The sequence below is a fragment of the Pongo pygmaeus genome, chromosome 5 (genome assembly GCF_028885625.2).
Source record: "Pongo pygmaeus isolate AG05252 chromosome 5, NHGRI_mPonPyg2-v2.0_pri, whole genome shotgun sequence".
Classification (NCBI taxonomy): domain Eukaryota; kingdom Metazoa; phylum Chordata; class Mammalia; order Primates; family Hominidae; genus Pongo; species Pongo pygmaeus.
The window spans coordinates 101,648,260-101,669,382 of record NC_072378.2 but is presented as its reverse complement, the minus strand read 5'-3'; the positions used below and the strand labels follow the sequence as shown (position 1 = coordinate 101,669,382).

General features: G+C 32.9%; 1 protein-coding gene across 5 annotated transcripts in view; it reads right to left on the bottom strand.

The window, feature by feature from the left end:
- Nucleotides 1-21,123, bottom strand: part of GRIK2 (glutamate ionotropic receptor kainate type subunit 2) — a 1,201,378-nt gene that overhangs the window by 178,577 nt on the left and 1,001,678 nt on the right. For 2 of the 5 annotated variants that reach the window (XM_063666452.1, XM_054490294.2), the window contains one exon: nt 3,854-4,077. In XM_063666452.1, the coding sequence (XP_063522522.1) occupies nt 3,854-4,077 (224 nt within the window). Of the gene's footprint in view, nt 1-2,386; nt 4,078-21,123 lie in introns of those variants that run through there. The other 3 variants (XM_063666454.1, XM_063666453.1, XM_063666455.1) reach the window with 2 other exon arrangements.

Here is a 21,123-nt window from a genome sequence, read left to right as displayed (position 1 = left end):
TTATAATTTAGTTTTGAGATAAAGCGTTTTTATTCCTAAGTATTACATAATTCCCTAACAGTTAATATTATGTAAATTCCAATAATTAATAAATACGAAATCTGTTATTAAAGTGGTAGTTATTTTATGTCTTTGTTTCTGTGACCTTCAATGAAAATAAAATACATACTTAAGAATTTTTTGAAACATGATCTTTCTTTTATCTATAATTGTTAAGGAGACAAAGAATATACTTAAAATACCATATTAATTATGGTATCAACAATGATGTCAATGAGTATATCAGTGACCTCTGTATGACATAAGACATAATTTTTTCGATAGGTAAAATAAAAATGCTAAAGGAAGCATTAAAATAAATGTATTTTAAATTCTAACAGATAGTGATTCCATTTAAATTACAAAGGCAATTAAATCATACAGTTTAAACTTGAACATTTTATTTGCCTTTGCATGTCACAAACTTCTTTTATAGTAAAAGTTCAATACTATGTCAGAGTATATTTTAATTAAACAAATTCATTTGATTTTGGATGTTCAGAATTTGAAATTTAAATTGACCATATTCAGACTTTGCTTTTAATCTGATTTTTCAGTTTTATTTTTTAAAATTTAGAAATATTTTAAACAAGATTATTTTAAGATTGAAAATTGAACAAAATATTCTGAGAAAATCCAGAAAATATTTATCCTTGTGTTATTACTTTACCAAGAATCTCTAATATTATATATTGCTTAATACAATTTGTCTACCATTATTACTTAATGCAATATCTATTAATTCACCCATAAAAGACGATTTTAAACTTATTTTTTATGAGGCAATTTGTTTTGAAATTGTGGAATAAGAAGCTGAAATAGTATCATTTTCCTATCTGTTCACTTAAAAACTATGACAAAATATAACAGTAACATTTCAAAATATAAAAGCAGTAGCAGTAAAAAAAAATGGTACATTAGCTGACTTTATGTTCTCAAATAGGATGACATACTTGAATTTCTTTCATGTAAAATCAGTACAGATTACCATAATTATACAGATGCTGTCTATGATGGTTTATCAAGTGAGTTACAGAAATATTTTGAAAAGTTAGATAAGTGCATATCCATCCATATGCCTCTATTTGCAAATGTACTTTTTTAAGCTAGAAAGGAAACCAGATGTTTCAGTATTTGCTTTGAATCTAACTTCAAAAGCCGTGGGCTTGGAAAATTAGGAATAACTAAATTGCCTAATACAAATTTGAAGTAACCCAAAACTCTGTGTTTAAGACCTCCAGAAAAGTACTGTTAGACCTAATTCAGCTTGACTAATGCCCACACAGTTGCCTCGAAGTTGTCTCGTGACACTTTCCTCTAGGCTTTATTTCTATCCTCCTGGGAAATTTGTTAATTTAAGAAAAAAATAAGCATACATGCAAACATTAAGGAAGACTTTTTGTATATTTTGGAGTATTTATTTTTCTGTTTGGCCTGTGGGCTGGCTGAAGAGTTTTCTAGCCGCTGAATTGCTTAATCTGAAACTCTTGCACTTATTTCTCTGAACACATAAACTAGAGTGGCTATGTCTGTCACTATAAAAAAGATGTAATTGGTCCAAAGATGATCAAAAATGTGAAGGCCCTTTTATTTTCACAGAAGGTAGAAAAAGCTGGAGCTAAGATTTTAGGAACTTCATACTCCAAATTCTCATTACTGTGGGGAGAACCCCAAAAGTCACATAAAATTTTAATGGGCTCTACTGTACAGCTTCAAATGCTATATGGCAATATGCTTCCAATACATAGTTTTAGGCAAATGCAAATAATAATTACCTGAAGAACACAATTCTTAATATCTAACTAGGTAAAAATAATGCATTTGTAAAATAATTATGTATAAATACGTAAAAAATTATCTGTGTGCAAATACATAAAAATATTATGCTACTTTTTGTTTTTTTGAGACGGAGTCCTGCTATGTCTCCCAGGCTGGAGTGCAGTGGCACGATCTCAGCTTACTGCAACCTCCACCTCCCAGGTTCAAGCGATTCTCCTGCCTCAGCCTCCTAAGTAGCTGGGACTACAGGTGCACACCACCACACCCAGTTAATTTTTGTATTTTTAGTAAAGACGGGGTTTCACCATTTTGGCCAGGATGGTCTCATTCTCCTGACTTCGTGATCAGCCTGCCTCGGCCTCCCAAAGTGCTGGGATTACAGGCGTGAGCAACCGCACCCAGCCAATATTATGCTACTTCTAATTGATTTTAGTCATTTTTTAACTGAATGAACTAAAGATTTTTATGGCTAGAAAAAAAAATACATTACTTCATTGGAAAAAAAATAAGTTTAATTCCTTATTGAAAAATGAGTTCAATTCTTTTTTTTTTTTTTTTTTTTTTTTTTAGTGTATATACCATATTATTTAATTTATATAAAATTCTAGGAAGTACAAATTATTCAACAGTGACACAAATTAAATCAATGGTTACCTAGAAATTGACAGAGTGAGGCAGGCAGGGGTGGGAGGGAGGAACTGTAAAAGGATATAAGGAAACTTGTAGGATTTGACATATGTTTACACCTGTGAAATTCTCAGCACAACCAAGAGAGTTAACATATTCAATAATCCTACAAGTTCAATTCTTTACAAATACCGTTACTGATAAATCTATCAAAAAAATCCATGTAACATAATTGAAAAGGCACTGCATATTTAATTTTGGTTATATAACACAAAATATATATATATCTATGTATATGTATACTTTATAGGTATTTTTATCTCCATGAAAAATCATATGTAGAATTCTAACTGATTTTTAATTCAGTTATCTTTTTGATATTTAAAAATATATAAAAATTCAAAGAATATAAAGAATATGTGGCTTAACTCCATGTCAACAGAGTCATGAGTCCTGAGGCACAATACTAATCTTCTTAATTAAAGCAAAAGTAAATTAAATCATATTGAAATAATCTATCAGTTGAAAGTTTGATAGTGAGGTAGGCGTAAATTAACATGCTTACCAATTTCCACCTCCGAGAGTAAAATAAAGTAATACCATCAACATAGATTGATCTGTATCACAGATTTTAAAGGCCACTATTAAAATATAAAATTTATATATTTTTCATTTAGGCATTTTTTTTCTTAATTTTTATTTTTTATAGAGATAGGGTCTCCCTATGTTGACCAGGCTGGTCTCAAACCCCTGACCTCAAGGCAATCCTCCTATCTTGAGCTCCCAAAGTGTTTGGATTATAGGCATGAGTCACCATGCCAGCTTTGCATTTTATCTTCTGATCCTATGACTTGAAACATACCCTACATGTCAATGACAATAAGGTACTTTTTGTAGTGACATTTATTCTGTGAAAAAACAAGAAAAAAACACAAATATTATGTAGAATACTAAGGTAGTCCTTTTATAGTTAGAATGTTTATTATAAATTTCTTAGTTCCTTAAAAAAGGCCTCCTTTTAAATTTTAGTACTTTGGTTTTTCTTGCAAGTGAATTATTAACTCAAGTTAGTAAAACACGTTATTTTAGTTTTGGTTCATTAGAAATCTTCGAAGTGAGGCAATGATTCATTTATCATATTGATTTAAAAAGCTTTTATATTCTGGTTAAGAAAACAGTAATCCCTACAACACTTATAGCTTAATGACACAACCAGCATGCTCTCTGCCCACAAAGACAGGATAGTATATTTTAATAAATGAATGTGATTCTTAAAATTTCATTATTTCTCAGCACCCCATGGAAAATAAAGAACAGAAAAAGTAAAATTGATTGTGACTTTTGACAATTATTAGTTAGATAAAGGAGGTAACAATTGCCAAAAAAATCACAAAAGTGAGCATGTTACCTGGCTATGACAAAGAGCACACAACTGACACCCAAGTAAGCCAGCAGAATATACATCCAGATATCAGGGGAGAGAGGATTCAGGAAGGAGAAGACGCCTGGGTTTGTACCATTGGGCTTGCGGTACAAAATACTTATTCCAAGTGTCATAAAGGGCTTGGAAAAGTCGATGACCTTCTCTCGAACATAGGTAATAGCCAGTGGAGCAACTGCAAGGTCAGCTTTCTGTAGACAGAAACAAACAAAAAAAAAAAGAAAGAAAAAATTGATTTTCAGTCACAAGAAAAAATCAGTAATCAAATTTAAGAAAGGCTTTACATTTAATTGTCTCAGTAATGATTATGTTAAAATTTAAAGCATTCCTTACTCTAAAGTAAAGCATCTGATTTATTGCACTAATCATTTCTACGTTCTAGATTAGCAAATCAGCATTTATTGGAAGTAGATATAGAAAAAAACTTCATAGGATAAAAAAACTGAAGAAACTATTGTACACTCAGTACATGAATTATGCTACTAGCCTTCTCATAATTGCTTTTATTTTAAACTTTAAAAATCTATTTAATATTAATTATCTTCTTAATACATTGGTCAAATTATAATAGTAATAATAACTACATAAAATTATATAGCTGAGAATTAAGAGACATTTCTGATTTTAAAATATAGAATACAGTTAAAAGATTTTAGTATTTAAATAGTTAAAACATTGTTTGAAACATCTCTCGGTGTGATTCTGTTTGCTACCTCTGAATTTTGTTTCTATCCCTCTAATTTGTTTTATATTATTTAATTAAAATCTTTGCAGCCTTGCCTAAATCGCATTAGGAAATGAGTTTTTCCATTTTCGTAAAGTTGCCAATTTTCCACGGTAGCTTAAATACGTTGAATTAGTAATGCTTTTCACTCACCAGGTTATAATCATCTGTCAAAGATGAACTTAAGCTCTAATATATTGTAAGAAATAATTACAATATTTTAAAATAATGAAAGCATCTATGATGAGAAGCTATATTGCTACATTCATTTTATTATTAATAGACATAAAAACTTTCAAAGAGTAAAGAACAAAACGTTCACAGTCAAGAGTTAGAGAAAGAAATAAAAAAAAGAAATTATCCCTCCAGGTTTTCTTGTCTCAGGCAATGTCAAAGGACTTAACAAAGAAACTTTTCTAAGTTTGTTGACAATATTATTCTCTGTGTGTGTTTTTGTGCATTTGTGTGTTGGTGGTGGGCAGCGAAAGAACACTGAAATGCTTGGAAAGAGTATCTTTGAGAGGGGCTATGGAGAAAGACATTTCTCTAAAAGCTAGGAGGAAAAAGGTTTTAAAAATTCTGGGGGAGAGCATCATCATATTTCATATTCATAAATCAAAGAAAATATCAATTTAAAATAATAATTGCCAATATTCTTTAGGTAGCTGCTGTACAACAGCACGCTGTTAAGAACTTCACAGGAATTGTCACATTCCTCATAAAACTTACATAATCCTACTATTATTTCCTGTTTCAGATAAGGAAAATGAAACCTTGAGAAGTTAGAAAACTTGTTCATTTTCAGAGTTAATTAATCATTGGAATCAGGGTATAAAGTCAAGGTGTGGAAGTCTATACCTAGAGTGTAACCATGACATGCATCTCAAAAACCAACGATGGAATCATAGAAGAGTCATTCATTCATTCATTCAATAATTTATACAGATGGAAAGGGAAATATATAGAAACAACTCTAGTGACTGATAGATTACAGTCTTTCAGAATCTAGAGGTTCAGGTGTAGAGTGCAGGCAGAGGGAGTATTTTCTGCAGGAAGGAAACGCACTTCCTCTAAGACGTAAGGGAGAAACTAAAAATTGTTTGAAAAAGTGAACAACTTTGTTAACAGAAATAAAGTAGTTGATATGGTTTGGCTCTATGTCCTCACCCAAATCTCACACTGAATTTTAATCTGCACGTGTTGAAGGTGGGGCTTGGTGGGAGGTGACTGCATCATGGAGGTGGTTTCGGATGGTTTAGCACCAGCCATCTACTGCTGTCTCCTGATAGAGTTCTCAGGAGACCTGGTTGTTTAAAAGTGTGTAGCACTTCTCTCTTCCCCCTTCCCTCTCTCCCTTGCTCTGCCACGTGAGGAGGGTGCTTGTTTCCCCCTCCCTTCTGCCAGGATTGTAAGTTTCCTGAGACTTCCATAGCCATGCTTCCTATACAGCCTACAGAATGGTAAGTCAATTGAACCTCTTTTCTTCATAAATTACCCAGTCTCAGGTAGTTCTTTATAGCAGTGTGAGAATGGACTAATGCAGTGGTATTTTAAGAAATACAGACTTCAGGTAAAAAGTGAACAACATAAAGCAGTAGTTTTTCCATGTTTGGAGGGTTGACTACACAGCACAATTTATGTATGTGTTACTTCATTCCGTAACCTCCTTTCTCTTAGGCACATGAAAAGCAAAATTTTACCACATACAAACCATATAAGCGAATATGCTATAAAGTGGCAACTTTTTATTTTTTAATTGACAGATAAAATTTTATGTATTTATGGTACACAACATGATGTTTTGAAGTACATATACATTGTGAAATGACTAGTCTAGCTAATTAACATATGCATTACCTCACATAGTTATCATTTTTATGGTGAAAATCCACTCTCTTCTTATATAGAATATTAAAAAGTTAATTTCATAGAAGTAGAAAGAAGAGGCCAGGCACACTGGCTCACACCTGTAATCCCAACACTTTGGGAGGCTGAGGTGAGCGGATCATGAGATCAGGAGATTGAGACCATCCTGGCCAACATGGTGAAACTCCATCTCTACTAAAATACGAAAAAAAAAAATAGCCGGGTGTGGTGGCACACGCCTGTAGTCCCAGCTACTCGGGAGGCTGAAGCAGGGGAATCACTTGAACCCAGGAGGCGGAGGTTGCAGTGAGCCAAGATCGCGCCACTACACTCCAGCCTGGCGACAGAGGAAGACTCTGTCTCAAAAAAAAAAAAAAAAAAAAAAAATGAAGTAGAGAGAAGAATGGTGGTTACTAGGGGATGGGCTGATTATAGGGGTAGCGGGAAAGGTTGTCAAGATGCTGGTCAAAGGAAATAAAACTTCAGTTAGATAGGAGAAATAGGTTCAAGAGATCTATTGTATAAAATGATCATTATAGGTAATAATATATTGCATTCTTGAAAAATGGTAAAATATGTCTAATTCATAAACAGCAAAAAAAAGTTAGAAAAAAATTCAAATAACACATATTAAAAGAACACAGCTACATTTTTCCAAAAAAGTTGAAATATAGGAATATATTAATAGGATTGAATAGTCATATATTAAATTTTAAAATTTATTTAGCATTGCTTAAAATAAAAATTCTATTCCAAATACGAAAGAGAAAAATAGAAATTATGTAATACTATAATACTTCTAATTATGAAAGATATTAGCCATTTAAAACAAAGGATACAAATTGACACATTCAGACATTTCATTAAAAGTTTAATGTACAAACAGACTGTATTAAATCCATACAATGGAATATTATTATTCAGTTATAAAAATAAATGAGCTTTCAAGCCATGAAAAAGCATGGGGGAAACTTGTATGCATATTGCTAAGTGAAAGACACCAGAGAATTTAGAGGGTCAAGTTCAGAGCCTCTAAAAAGGCCATGTGCTTTATGATTCCAATTATATGACATCCAGCAAAAGGCAAAATTATAGAGACAGTAAAAGATCAGTGGCTGCCAAAGATTCAAAAGAATTGAGATAGTGCTGAATATGTGGAACACAGAAGGATTTTAGGGTGGTGAAACTATTGTGTAGGATGCTTTAACGGTGGATACATATTATGCATTTATCAAAACTCATTAAAATTGTACAACACAAACAGAGAACTCTAATGTAAACTATGGACTTTAATAATAAATGTATCAATAATAAATCATCAACTGTAACAAATGTACTACACTAATGAAAGTTGTTAATAATAGGGGAAAATGTGTATGGAAATGGAAAGGGAGAGAGTCCAGGAAAGTCTACTTTTTGCACAATTCGTCTGTAAACCTAAAATTTCACTAAAAAATAAATTATAGATTTTTAAATAACAATATCTTGTTTTTACTATATCCTCAGTTAGTAGATATATTGTGTTAAAACAATTTTGCTCGTGTTTGCAGCCCTGGAATGGGAAGGTGGAAGGGGAAAGAAAAATGAATATCATAGTAATAGCTAGCATTAATGTGTCTATTATGAGGCAAAAATGTGCTATATTATTTGGAAGATTTTCACCTCTATTGATACTCACTACAGCCCTACAAAATTTGTAGTGTGATTTCCTTTTTACAAATGAAAAACAAAAACAGAATAGCTAACCCGAAACCTGAGATCTTAAGGAAAGTACGGCTCCAAAGATGACTTAACGATGCTCATTTCCTACTATTTTTCTGTACAACCATTCAAATACATCATATCCATTTCTGTTGTTTTACTGGTTTTGTTGTTTCCCTGCCCAAAATGATATTCTTTTTACTCCAGTATTCGAATTCTATAAGATACATCTTTGGTTCTTTTCCTCCTGCCCTTCTATAAGACACATCTCTGGTTCTTTTCCTCCTGAATACTCTATCCACATTAATTTCTCTTCAGTGAATTTGTATATAATTTATAAACAGAATCATGTAATTTAACATGTAGCAATAATTTATGTTGTGTTATTTCTGGTTATTTCATATATAAGTCAACCAATACGATATGAGAAATTCAAATGCACATATTATTGTAACTGTATTGTCTCAGTTCCTGTGAGAGTAAAAACACTTGAAAGCTGGCAGGCATATCCTTCGATCAAAGCATGTAACTCTAAACTGAGGGGATGGTAAAGTTTCCCTCCCTGGAAATCTAACAAAGACACCTACACAGCAGCTATCTTATTAACTTAATAAGCATTAATTTAATATTCTACCATTCTATGTGAAACTCTTCCAAATTGTCTTATTCATCTTTATGATCATAATGAATCTAACATCCCTAAGGCATTGGATAAAATTTGACACCAAGGAACTGCTTAGTAAATGTTTGCCGAATACAGTTTCAATTTAACTTACTAAAATTTTCAAAGAAAACCACTCAGATAATTTTTAATTGAAACTTTTTTCTAGTCTTACTATAGAAATAAAATTTATTTGTACAATAATATAATTCCAATTGAACTAACCATCTAGATAGAACAGATTAATTCTTTTTACAGAGTTACATAACTAATAGCAATCTACTGATTATATCTTATAAAGCAATGGTAAAAATTATTGGCCTAATTTCTGGAAACTTAAACCAAAAATTAGATAACAAAGAATATCTTCATGAATGGCACAATGACTCTAAATTTGAATATGTTTTGAAGCTTTCTTCTTTATGAAGTTTCAGAAATCAAAGAACATAATGATCTTATTTTTATAATACATGATCTCGTCAGTGAAACATCTTATGCATACTTCTAAAGGTTCTTGCAATTTAACACTGGAAAATCAGTTCTAAACGTTGTTTTCTTTTCCATGATGTTGTTAAATGCTTAATAAAATGGGTAAAATAATTAAAGTAGTAAGTTCATATGAATAAATTGGTAACATTTATTCTGACTAACTAAGACACTTAAGCTAGTTAATTATCCATATTCAATGTAATGTCACATGTAAGTAATACCGCATAATGTGAACAAATAATTTGTCTCTGTGTACACTTGAAAGAAAACACAGTTCACCTTCTGTACACATGGCACACCATCTCTGCCACTACCAACCTAGTCACATTGCCTGAACTCTTACAATGGACTCCAACTGGTCCCCTATTTTCATTCTTGCCCAACTAGAATCTCTTTTCTATCCAAACTCCAGAAGGTTCTTTCTAAAACACATACCAGATTACCACTTTCTGCTCAGTATCCTCCAATGACTTATAGAACATGTTTGCCTACAAAGCACTACAAGATATGGCTTCATCAACATTAGTTCTATCATTCTTCTGGTCTTTCTCACTGTTGTTTCAACAACTCTGCCTTGCTAATCCTCAAATGAGTGTACACATTCCTTTTTCCAGGCCTTACACTTGCTATTCCCTCTCCCTGGAAAGCTTATCCCTTTATACACACAAATGGCTTATTCTCTTATTTCATTCGTGTGCTTGCTTTGATGTCACTTTCGCAGTGGGGTTTCCAGAGCATAGTGGTTATCACATTCACCTGACAATTACTCAAAAGGGTCTTTCCTGAACACTCATTCTATCATTCTTTATCTCCATACAGTACTTTCATTTTCTTCATGAAATGTGCCATAAACAGACATTGTCACTTGTCAGTCTTTTTCTATTAGAATGTAAGTTCCGTTTGAGTAAGGAGTTTCACTATTTTGCCCAATTCTGGAACTCCAGTGTCTAGTACAGTGACTGGCACAGAGTAGTCACTAAATAACTATTTTTTGAATGAATAAAATTATCACTATTGCACATGGTAATTCTACCCTCAGGACCCCTTTTATTATTTTATTATTATTATTATTATTATCATTATTATTATTATTTTTGCCAAAGAGAATACTCTTAAGGTTTGTATTTTCATTGACTTTTTTTCACCCAAATACTTCTTTTAGATTAGCTGTTGGGTCATTTTTGTTGTAAAGACCACATAGTAGTAAAGGTAGGGATATTTAATAAAAACATCCTTGTACTTCATCCCTCCCATCTCTCCAACAACTTCAGCCCACTGTTTCTGTTGAGGTCTCCATCTCTGGCAGCACGAACGAGAAATGCTGGATTATATGGTTAATACTGGGATCATATAAAAGGATAAAAAAGAATTTTTAAAAATGAGATTTTTTATGTGAATGATTTTTAATTTTGCTATGATAAATAATAGTAAATAACTGCTAAAATGTTTCATAAATATCTCTGTGATTAACTGTCTTAGTTATTACCATAAACAAGTTACTGTATGCGATTATGTCAGCACTCACTAGGTGTTGTTCAATAAAAAACTGATGAGATTAAAGTTACATAAGTTTAAAATATGAAAAAATTAAACTTGTTTAAATTGTATATTTTCCATACTATACAAAACCTAATATGTATTTTCAGTTTACAAAAACACAAACTTACATTTTAGAAATATGAATTTAGTTCATTTTCACCAAACCAAGTAGTTACCACACAGTGCCCAACAGAAAGTAAAGTGGGCAACTGAGTTATAAAATTCTGAGATTTCTCTCACACTTGTAGGGCATGAATAGGAAATTATTTAAAAAAAACAGTAATAGATTTAGCTGCTGCTTCAGCACCTGCTTCTTGCTAATGGTGAAATAAGCCTGCTAATAATTTCAAATAATATTGAGTAAACTTACCAAACTTGCCATTAACGACAATGAAAAATAAACTTAACTGATGTCTTCAGAATAACTATGGGTCTAAAATGTTTCTAGAGTTTTGAGGGAGGATATTAATTGTTTTAGTTTAGTTTTGTTTTATTCCCCACCCAAATGTGATTTTGTTGTGCACTCTAAGTTGTATGCTTCATAAATATTAATATTTATCTATACTAGAATTATTACAATATTTCCACGGAATAAATGTTGATATGGTTTGGCTGTGTCCCCACCCAAATCTCTTCTTAAATTGTAGCTCCCTTAATATTCAGGTGTTGTGGGAGGGACCCAGTGGAAGATAATTGAATCATGGGAGTGGTTTCCCCCATACAGTCCTCATAGTAATGAATAAGACTCATGAGATCTGAAGATTTTATAAGGGGTTTCCCCTTTCACTTGGGTCTCATTCTCTCTTGTCTGCCACCATGTAAGACATGCCTTTTGCCTTCCCCCATGACTGTGAGGCCTCCCCAGCCACATGGAACTGAATTCATTAAACTTCTTTTTCTTTATAAGTTACCCAGTCTCAGGTATGTCTTTATCAGCAGCGTGAAAATGGACTAAGACAAATTTATTTACTTATTTATTTATTTTTAGGGACAGGGTCTTGCTCTGTCACCCAAGGTAGGGTGCAGTGGCTCAATCATAGTTCATTGCAGCCTTAAAATCCTGGGCTCAAGGGATCCTCCCACCTCAACCTCTTGAGTAGGTCAGACTACAGCCATGCACCACCACATCTGGCCAATTTTTCTTTTTTTTTTAGAGATGTGTTCTGATAATGTTGCACAGGCTAGCTGGAATTTATATTTAATGCACTAGACAAGTTACTTTTGTTCCCTAGAAAAATATCGGTATGCAGAAATTTCCTGTTTTCTTCACAGTGATAATTCCTAAAAGACTAAACTTTTATTTAAAAATAATCTGAGATCTTGCATATCAATATTCCAAATATGTATTATTTCTATTATTATAATAGATATTACTATGTCTGTTATTTTTATTGTTCATGAGCATAGTGCTGCACTAAACAATGTTTCTAATATTTTCTGTTTCTGATTTAGATATTACTGCTTTCTTGATTCTGAAGTAATTAGCATCTTTTGAAATCGTAATTTAAGTGACAAAAGTTATTATGCCAAAGGTAATTACCTATATATAAAATGTGGTGTCACATTCTATAATTATTATATTTAAACATACGTAAAACCAAAACAAGGCTATTACTTAAAATGTAATATTATTATATACTTATCAAACAAGTACTTGAAAAACTTCATTAATCAAATAAAACACAATTATAAACAATAAAGTAAATCCACAAAATTTTTTATGGTTATTAAATTTAAGACTTTGAAGATTGAGATGCATATATAAAAGGTTTTATTTGGCCTAAGTTTGTAGAGTGACTTCAGTACAAATACAACTCTTTCCTGAAAATAAACTACTAAGACATGAAATGAGTAAATAGTTAAGTGATTGTTTTGCTTTATTTTTAGTTGCTGAAATGAAGACAATATGTTGCATATTTTGAGGACAAGGAAAACTAAGCTCCCTTTTTATAAATATATTTTAATTGAAACAATTCAGATGCAATCTCTGATATCAAATATAAAGTAATATGTTGTGGGATATTGTTAGCTACTATGTTTGAATGCTACCAATTCTTATTATTCTCATATGTTCATGTAGTTTTTCCAGGAATAAAATGAAGTAATAATCAATCAAATTACTCTTCTGTTTAGATACAAAAATAAGACTTGGAACAAAGACAAAATTATAAAAATGTTAAATATCCCTAATTTCAGAAGGTAATTATCATCCTTTCACTAGTTAAAAGAGTTCATATAAATATATTTCATAGTAAAATACAGTAAATTTCTATTTTCTCGACTGTGAAATAATATGACAGAATCTATCAATCAGTATCCACTGATAGACTTGGCAGAGTAGGAATATCACGATATTTAAACATGATCCCTCCCAGAGCTTATACACAATTCTTTGAAGCAAGAAATACCCAGAGAAACTATAAGAACACAATAAATTATATAAGCAAGAGATCAATGGAGGGGTTAGGAGAAGATTTATGGAATATTTGAGATAAGTTATGAGTGAGAAAGAGCAATATAGCAGTTAATAAACACAGATTCTGAACTCATTAGTGACCCAAACTGTCCAATTAGCAGCCACAATGTTTTTCTATGTTTGGTTACCCCAAAGAAGGGTATATTTAGTCAGTCTAATGAGCAAACCAAATATTCAGGTCACTGGAAACAACTCAAGGATCATAGCTAGACTTATAAGAATAGCCTTGAGTTCTGCCCACTAACCAGAATGATCACAGTCAGTTTTAGTTTTGTATAGTTGGCTCTGACATTAGATAGCCACAGTAGTCCAAGGGACCACATGATGTTTCAACTTGTCGGTTAATCAAACCCAGCTATTTAAAATAAGCCATATGAATCTAGGGCCTTATTGAGTCAGCAGTTTTATTTTTAGGCTATGGGTTGGTGGACAAAATTTCCTCCAATTTCATGTAAAGTCAAAACGTCACTGATGCCTGTCTGGCTGAGTTTTTGAGTTTCACTGTTAGAAATAGTGAGACCTCACTTTCCATTTGAAAGTGAACTTCAGTGGTCCAAGTTTACCTCCCCCGAAATAGGAGTATCAGGCTATAAAGACACACAGTTTCTGGAGTTCTGGGGCTTCTTATTTTTAGGCTAATACAACTTCTTCTAGTTGCCCAACTCATGGGTTTGATGGGGTAAAAAAAAAAAATGTAGTGAGATCAACCAAATTAATAAGCAAGCAGAAATGACTTGATTTTCAGATTATTGATATAATTGTTGCTGTCCTTTAGGTTATGATCATGACTATGATATGACTTTAGGACTAGGTGGCTGAGAGGTTCAAGAACCCAAGAAGCATAGAGTCCAGGGTAATGGATGAGTCTTCCGTAAGGACACTGAATTCAAATAAAATTATGAAATTGGCTCTCTTAAAGTGAAAGGCTATGAGTCCATTGCCAAAATAAGTGGTGCATATGTAATTGTGATCAGAAAGTGAGTAGGTGATAACATAAGAATGAAAGGAATGGTATATCCAGAGAAATGAGCCTCAAAGAAGCATGTATTTTTTCTGGGTTCTAGAGAAATCATGAATTAAAACAGCAATGGGAAATACGTTAAGCATTAGGGCTATTTAACTACATTCCACTTTGTCTTTCTTTGTGTGTATGGAATATTGTACTCCTTTCTTACCTTTAAGTTGAGCACAGTAATATGGTTTACCTTGATCAAGGAATGTAAGCAGAAGTTGTGTACTTTCACTTCTGCAAAGAAACTCTTGAGAGACAGTATGCACTTCACCATGTTCTCTCATTTCGCTTCCCAGAAGTAAAAGCACACCACGTGGTAGTGGCTCCATCAGCCTGGGTCCTTGAGTGAGAAAATATGGAACAGAGCCTTCAGCTGACCTATGCTTTATAAGTAGTGTTAATGAGAAACAATCTCTGTAGGTATCAACTACTAAGATTTTTGAGTTTATAACAGTAAAATAATTAGTACATACTGCTTGATCCAGGTAGTCAAAAGAATCTGAACCAGACTCTTAAAATAAGTGGAGGGTGAGAGACAGAGTAGCCAGCACTGGCAGAGCTACGGAATGAGCAGTTTGAATAGAAGAGAAGTGAAACAAGATAGCAAATAATGAAGAAAGATTAGGAATGAAGGGAGATTACTCATAATGGAGGACACAGAATTCAGAGACGATAACAAATGACTTGTAAGAGAAAGCGTGATAAGTCAGAGCAAAGTCAACAGAGCTCAATGTGTTCTGGAAATAAAAATACAGAGAGAGTTAAATAGACCAGAGAGTCTCAAAATTGTTTAAAATATCTAATAGTAATAAATCTGTGAGGTATATTGTGTTTAGATTAACACAGAATCATTTTAATGTTTAAAACAAAACACTACTGGGAATACAAATAGCAATTTCTCTTGGCCTCCCATGTAATTCTCAGAAACACTGATATTTTATGAGGGGGATCGGTTACCAACCTTCTATTCTTCCTTCACTCTAATTTTATATGTACTAGACTAAATAGAAAAAAAATAACTTGACATTTTGAAGGCTCCATCCCTAGATTCCATTGAGAATGCAAACTTTTACTTATTTGTTTACTCTATTGATAATTTCCATGGGAAATTGGGTAAATGGTTGAGGAAGTGAGATGCCTGAGTTTATGTTTTCATTTATATCAGAAATTTTGCTATTATTTCCATCAAGAAAAAAATACAAATGACAGCTAACATTTATTTAGTACTTATAATATAATATAATATAATATAATATAATATAATATAATATAATATAATATACCTGGCACGATTCTAAGCACTTCACACATTTTAGGTCATTTAATCATTACTATGAAGTGTGTGGTTTCATCAATGCCCTTTTTTAAGTGAGAGAAGTGAGGCTCAAAGAACGTAACCAAGTTGCCCAAGATTACACTTCAAATAAAGAGTGGAGGGAGATTTGAAAACTTGGCTGATTCCCAAGTCATTCTACAGGTTACAGTCACAAAGCCTTTTAAAAAACAAAATACATTTGATGGACTGTTTAGCTCTCCACATAGAATGAAAGTGTATTAAGGAATAATGAACTGAAAAATAGAGCTCAACAAAATAAGCAAATAAAGATGTATCAATTCCTTGCTAAGTTATCAAAGTTAATATTGACATTTAAACATGAGTTGTTGTCCTTGACAAAATACTGAATCTTAGTCTATTCAAATACTTATTTTGTACTCAGATGATTTTATTGTTTTAAAACTATTTTTAACTTACATGTACACACATAAATGTCGTATTTATATAATCATCTGTTGATATCCAGGAGAAATTGGTTTCAGGGACCCTGTCAAATACCAAAATTCATCAGTGCTCAAATCCTTTATATGAAGTATATAGTATTTGCATATAACCTATGCACATCCTCCTGTATACTTTAAATCATCTCTAGATTGCTTATAATAATTAAGTCAATGTAAATGCTATGTAAATAGTTGTTATACTGCATTGCTTAGGGAATGAAAAGCAAAAAATAGTCTGCATGTTCGGTACAGACACAACTATCCTTCTCTGGCCCCAGTATTTTCAATCCTCAGTTGGTTGAATCTGGAACCCAAGGATAAAGAGGACCAATTGGCCAACTGTATGTATTCATAAACATCTATACGAATATATACACATATACATGTATACTCTACATATATATGTGAAGTATAAAAACATAAACATAAACATATACATATATGTGTGTGTGTTCGTCTGTGTTTTGTTGTAACATTGCACCAATTACTTTAGGAAAACTATGAAGCTTGTTTGTTTCTTAAGCGGCCCATGATCTGTATAGAGGGAATACAAAAGCATATCAGAATGCTAGTATTATTATTTGTATGCACATTACATACTCTTTTAATTAACAAATTCAACTTCACCTGTTATGACAAACTATAACACAAAAAGTTTATGTATAGAGATGTATGGGAATGAGTCCATGTATAATAACATACCTAGAAGTAACATATTGTTGACTTAGTGTATTGAAATAACCTAAAAAAACTGGCCACAAGATTCATCATAAATCAAAAAGTTCTTTACACAATGACTGATTGATTTGAGAACAGAAGGATGCCGGGTGTTTTGTTGCTAAGGCTATTTCTGGCAGTCATCCAGGAATTACAACTGCACAACCTTACAAACACCATAGAAATTGACTATTTTAACAAAGGGTCTCACCAGGGTAATGAGTAGTGCACATTAAATCTCACTGTGCATTGCTAAGCTCTCTTTGAACTTTGCCAAGCTTTCAACAATGGTGACAGGCCTCTGGCACTTTCAGAATAAGTGAGCCCTGAATGGTGCTGCAGGGATGAGGTTTCTGTGTGTGTGTGTGTGTGTGTGTGTCTGTTTGTTTTTGTTTTCTAAGGAAACCATATTTTAATCATTTAGACTTGTTTTCATTTCTAATTAGATCTGGGTTCTTAAGAAAACTTGTGAAATATCAGAAAGGAATCTGTCACCATTATTATCTATAAAAAAGGATCTAGATTCTTTTTTAGATTAATCTTTAAGGTTGTATATTTAGGTCCCAAGGTAGGAAAAGCTTCTGCAAACATTTTAAAGACATTATGAGGAGGAAAAATGTACAGGTTAGGTTATATGAAATGCGTAACACTTCATTTTAGCCTATAAAAATGACAATTTCGTGTTTCAAACTAATTTTAATATTTACATAATTAACAGGCTCACCTAAATATGTTTTCTTCTTAAATTTTGACTTCTTAAATACAGACTTCTGATTTTATGTGTAATTCAAATTAAGTTTTTATTTGTAATGTTGATTCCAAGATGAGAGATCTTTATACACACACACACACACACACACACGAACACACACACACACACAATATATGTAATTCTAGAAGAAAACAGGATTCCACAGAAGACTGTCTATAAGAAGAAATAAATAATAAATGGGAAGTAAAGCAAACAAATTTGTAAAATGTATTCAATCTAAACACGAAAGAATCAGATTAGAACTAATATAATAGTGGATGTCAGCAGAATGGTTTATCAGTTTAAGCTTCCTAAGGTCCTTGTATTGTTTGGAAGAAGGGTAAAATATTGGTTATCAATATCTTGTTAACTTTGCTGGTTAAAACTTCCATAAAAACCCCTAAATAATAAAGAGAAATAAAGCTTATAACTTCCAACTAATGGAGGGGAAAAAACAATGAGTCAAAAGAAAACTCATTCAATGTAAAAGAAGTCAAGTAAAGAGAAAAACAAGAAGAAAACAAATTTAGAAAATAGAAATGAAATTTTCATCAGAAATAAATAATGTGTTACTACTTTCTTAATTTAGGAAAAGCAGTTATTTCTTTAGAAAAAAATAGGCTACTCAATTGCACTGTAACATCTTTGAGATATTTCTATTTTGGCTGAGCAGATATATGATGGTCTACCAAGCAAAATGAAAGAAAAAATAGTATGTGTAGATTATTATCTCTAAGAAAGGATGCTCAGATTCTAAAAGACTAGCTACTTAAAAAGAAATACCCTCAAAATACAGGACAAGAGATCTCTTACCGAGGTTTTGTCCTTGGTTTCTTGTCCACCGATTTGTAAATTGGCTTCTAATTGCACCTATCAACAAGGATTAAGAGGAATGGGAAATCCTCATCCTTGTTACACTCAGATTAAAAATTAATTTACACTTTACATAAGACAGGGATGCCCTCTCTCACCACTCCTATTCAACATAGTATTGGAAGTTCTGGCCAGGGCAATCAGGCAGGAGAAAGAAATAAAGGGTATTCAATTAGGAAAAGAGGAAGTCAAATTGTCCCAGTTTGCAGATGACATGATTGTATATTTAGAAAACCCCATTGTCTCAGCCCAAAATCTCCTTAAGCTGATAAGCAACTTCAGCAAAGTCTCAGGATACAAAATCAATGTGCAAAAATCACAAGCATTCTTATACACCAATAACAGACAAACAGAGAGCCAAATCATGAGTGAACTCCCATTCACAACTGCTTCAAAGAGAATAAAATACCTAGGAATCTAACTTACAAGGGATGTGAAGGACTTCTTCAAGGAGAACTACAAACCACTTCCCAACAAAATAAAAGAGGAGACAAACAAATGCAAGAACACTCCATGCTCATGGATAGGAAGAATCAATATCGTGAAAATGGCCATACTGCCCAAGGTAATTTATAGATTCAATGGCATCCCCATCAAGCTACCAATGACTTTCTTCACAGAATTGGAAAAAACTACTTTAAAGTTCATATGGAACCAAAAAAGAGCCTGCATTGCCAAGACAATCCTAAGCCAAAAGATCAAAGCTGGAGGAATCACGCTACCTGACTTCAAACTATACTACAAGGCTACAGTAACCAAAACAGCATGGTACTGGTACCAAAACAGAGATATAGACCAATGGAACAGAACAGAGCCTGCAGAAATAATACCACACATCTACAACCATCTGATCTTTGACAAACCTGAGAAAAACAAGCAATGGGGAAAGGATTCCCTATTTAATAAATGGTGCTGGGAAAACTGGCTAGCCATATGTAGAAAGCTGAAACTGGATCCCTTCCTTACACCTTATACAAAAATTAATTCGAGATGGATTAAAGACTTAAATGTTAGACCTAAAACCATAAAAACCCTAGAAGAAAACCTAGGCAATACCATTCAGGACATAGGCATGGGCAAGGACTTCATGTCTAAAACACCAAAAGCAATGGTAACAGAAGCCAAAATTGACAAATGGGATCTAATTAAACTAAACAGCTTCTGCACAGCAAAAGAAACTACCATCAGAGTGAACAGGCAACCTTTAGAATGGGAGAAAACTTTTGCAATCAACTCATCTGACAGAGGGCTAATATCCAGAATCTACAATGAATTCAAACAAATTTACAAGAAAAAATCAAACAACCCCATCAAAAAGTGGGCGAAGGATATGAGCAGACACTTCTCAAAAGAAGACATTTATGCAGCCAACAGACACATGAAAAAATGCTCATCATCACTGGCCATCAGAGAAATGTGAATCAAAACCACAATGAGACACCATCTCACACCAGTTAGAATGGCAATCATTAAAAAGTCACAAAACAACAGGTGCTGGAGAGGATGTGGAGAAATAGGAACACTTTTACACTGTTGGTGGGACTGTGAACTAGTTCAACCATTGTGGAAGACAGTGTGGCGATTCCTCAAGGATCTAGAACTAGAAATACCATTTGACCCAGTCATCGCATTACTGGGTACATACCCAAAGGATTATAAATCATGCTGCTATAAAGACACATGCACATGTATGTTTATCGCGGCACTATTCACAATAGCAAAGACTTGGAACCAACCCAAATGTCCATCAATGATAGACTGGATTAAGATAATGTGGCACGTATGCACCATGGAATACTATGCAGCCATAAAAAAGGATGAGTTCATGTCCTTTGTAGGAACATGGATGAAGCTGGAAACCATCATTCTCAGCAAACTATTACAAGGACAAAAAACCAAACACCACATTTTCTCATTCATAGGTGGGAATTGAACAATGAGAACACTTGGAAACAGGAAGGGGAACATCACACACCGGGGCCTGTTGTGGGGTTAGAGGAGGGAGAGGGATAGCATTAGGAGATATACCTAATGTAAATGATGAGTTAATGGGTGCAGCACACCAACATGGCACATGTATACATATGTAACAAACCTGCATGTTGTGCACATGTACCCTAGAACTTAATGTATAATAAAAAAAAATTAATGTCCAGTTTAAAAATCACTTGTGTTTAACAATCTCAATACTTCCTAAATAAATGCATAATAAGCACTGGGGACCTATATAACTAAGATTCAGAACCAGAATCAAGAAATCTTCACTATGGTATCACTGTCACTTGCAGCTCTGCTAAGCAGTGAACCCTGCTTTAAATATATTCAATGTTTTCCTCAGTTCATAAAGCTCGGCTCATAAATCAGCTTATTATCAACCTATCTTTTAAAATTCTGACTTTCAAAGGATTTAAATTCTCATTGAAAACAGACATAAAATTACTTAAACTATTTAATATTTGTGTAGAAAACAAATATAATGTATGTGAGGAATTATGGAGTAAGTAAATGATAATAGGAAATAAGATGAAGAAGATGAGATACAATGTGAGGTGAGTACATGCTATTCAGAGGGGATGGGAAGTGGGAATTATTGATGAGTGCTCATTTGAACCTACAAAGAGGTGAAAGAATAAAAGTGATGGTAATATG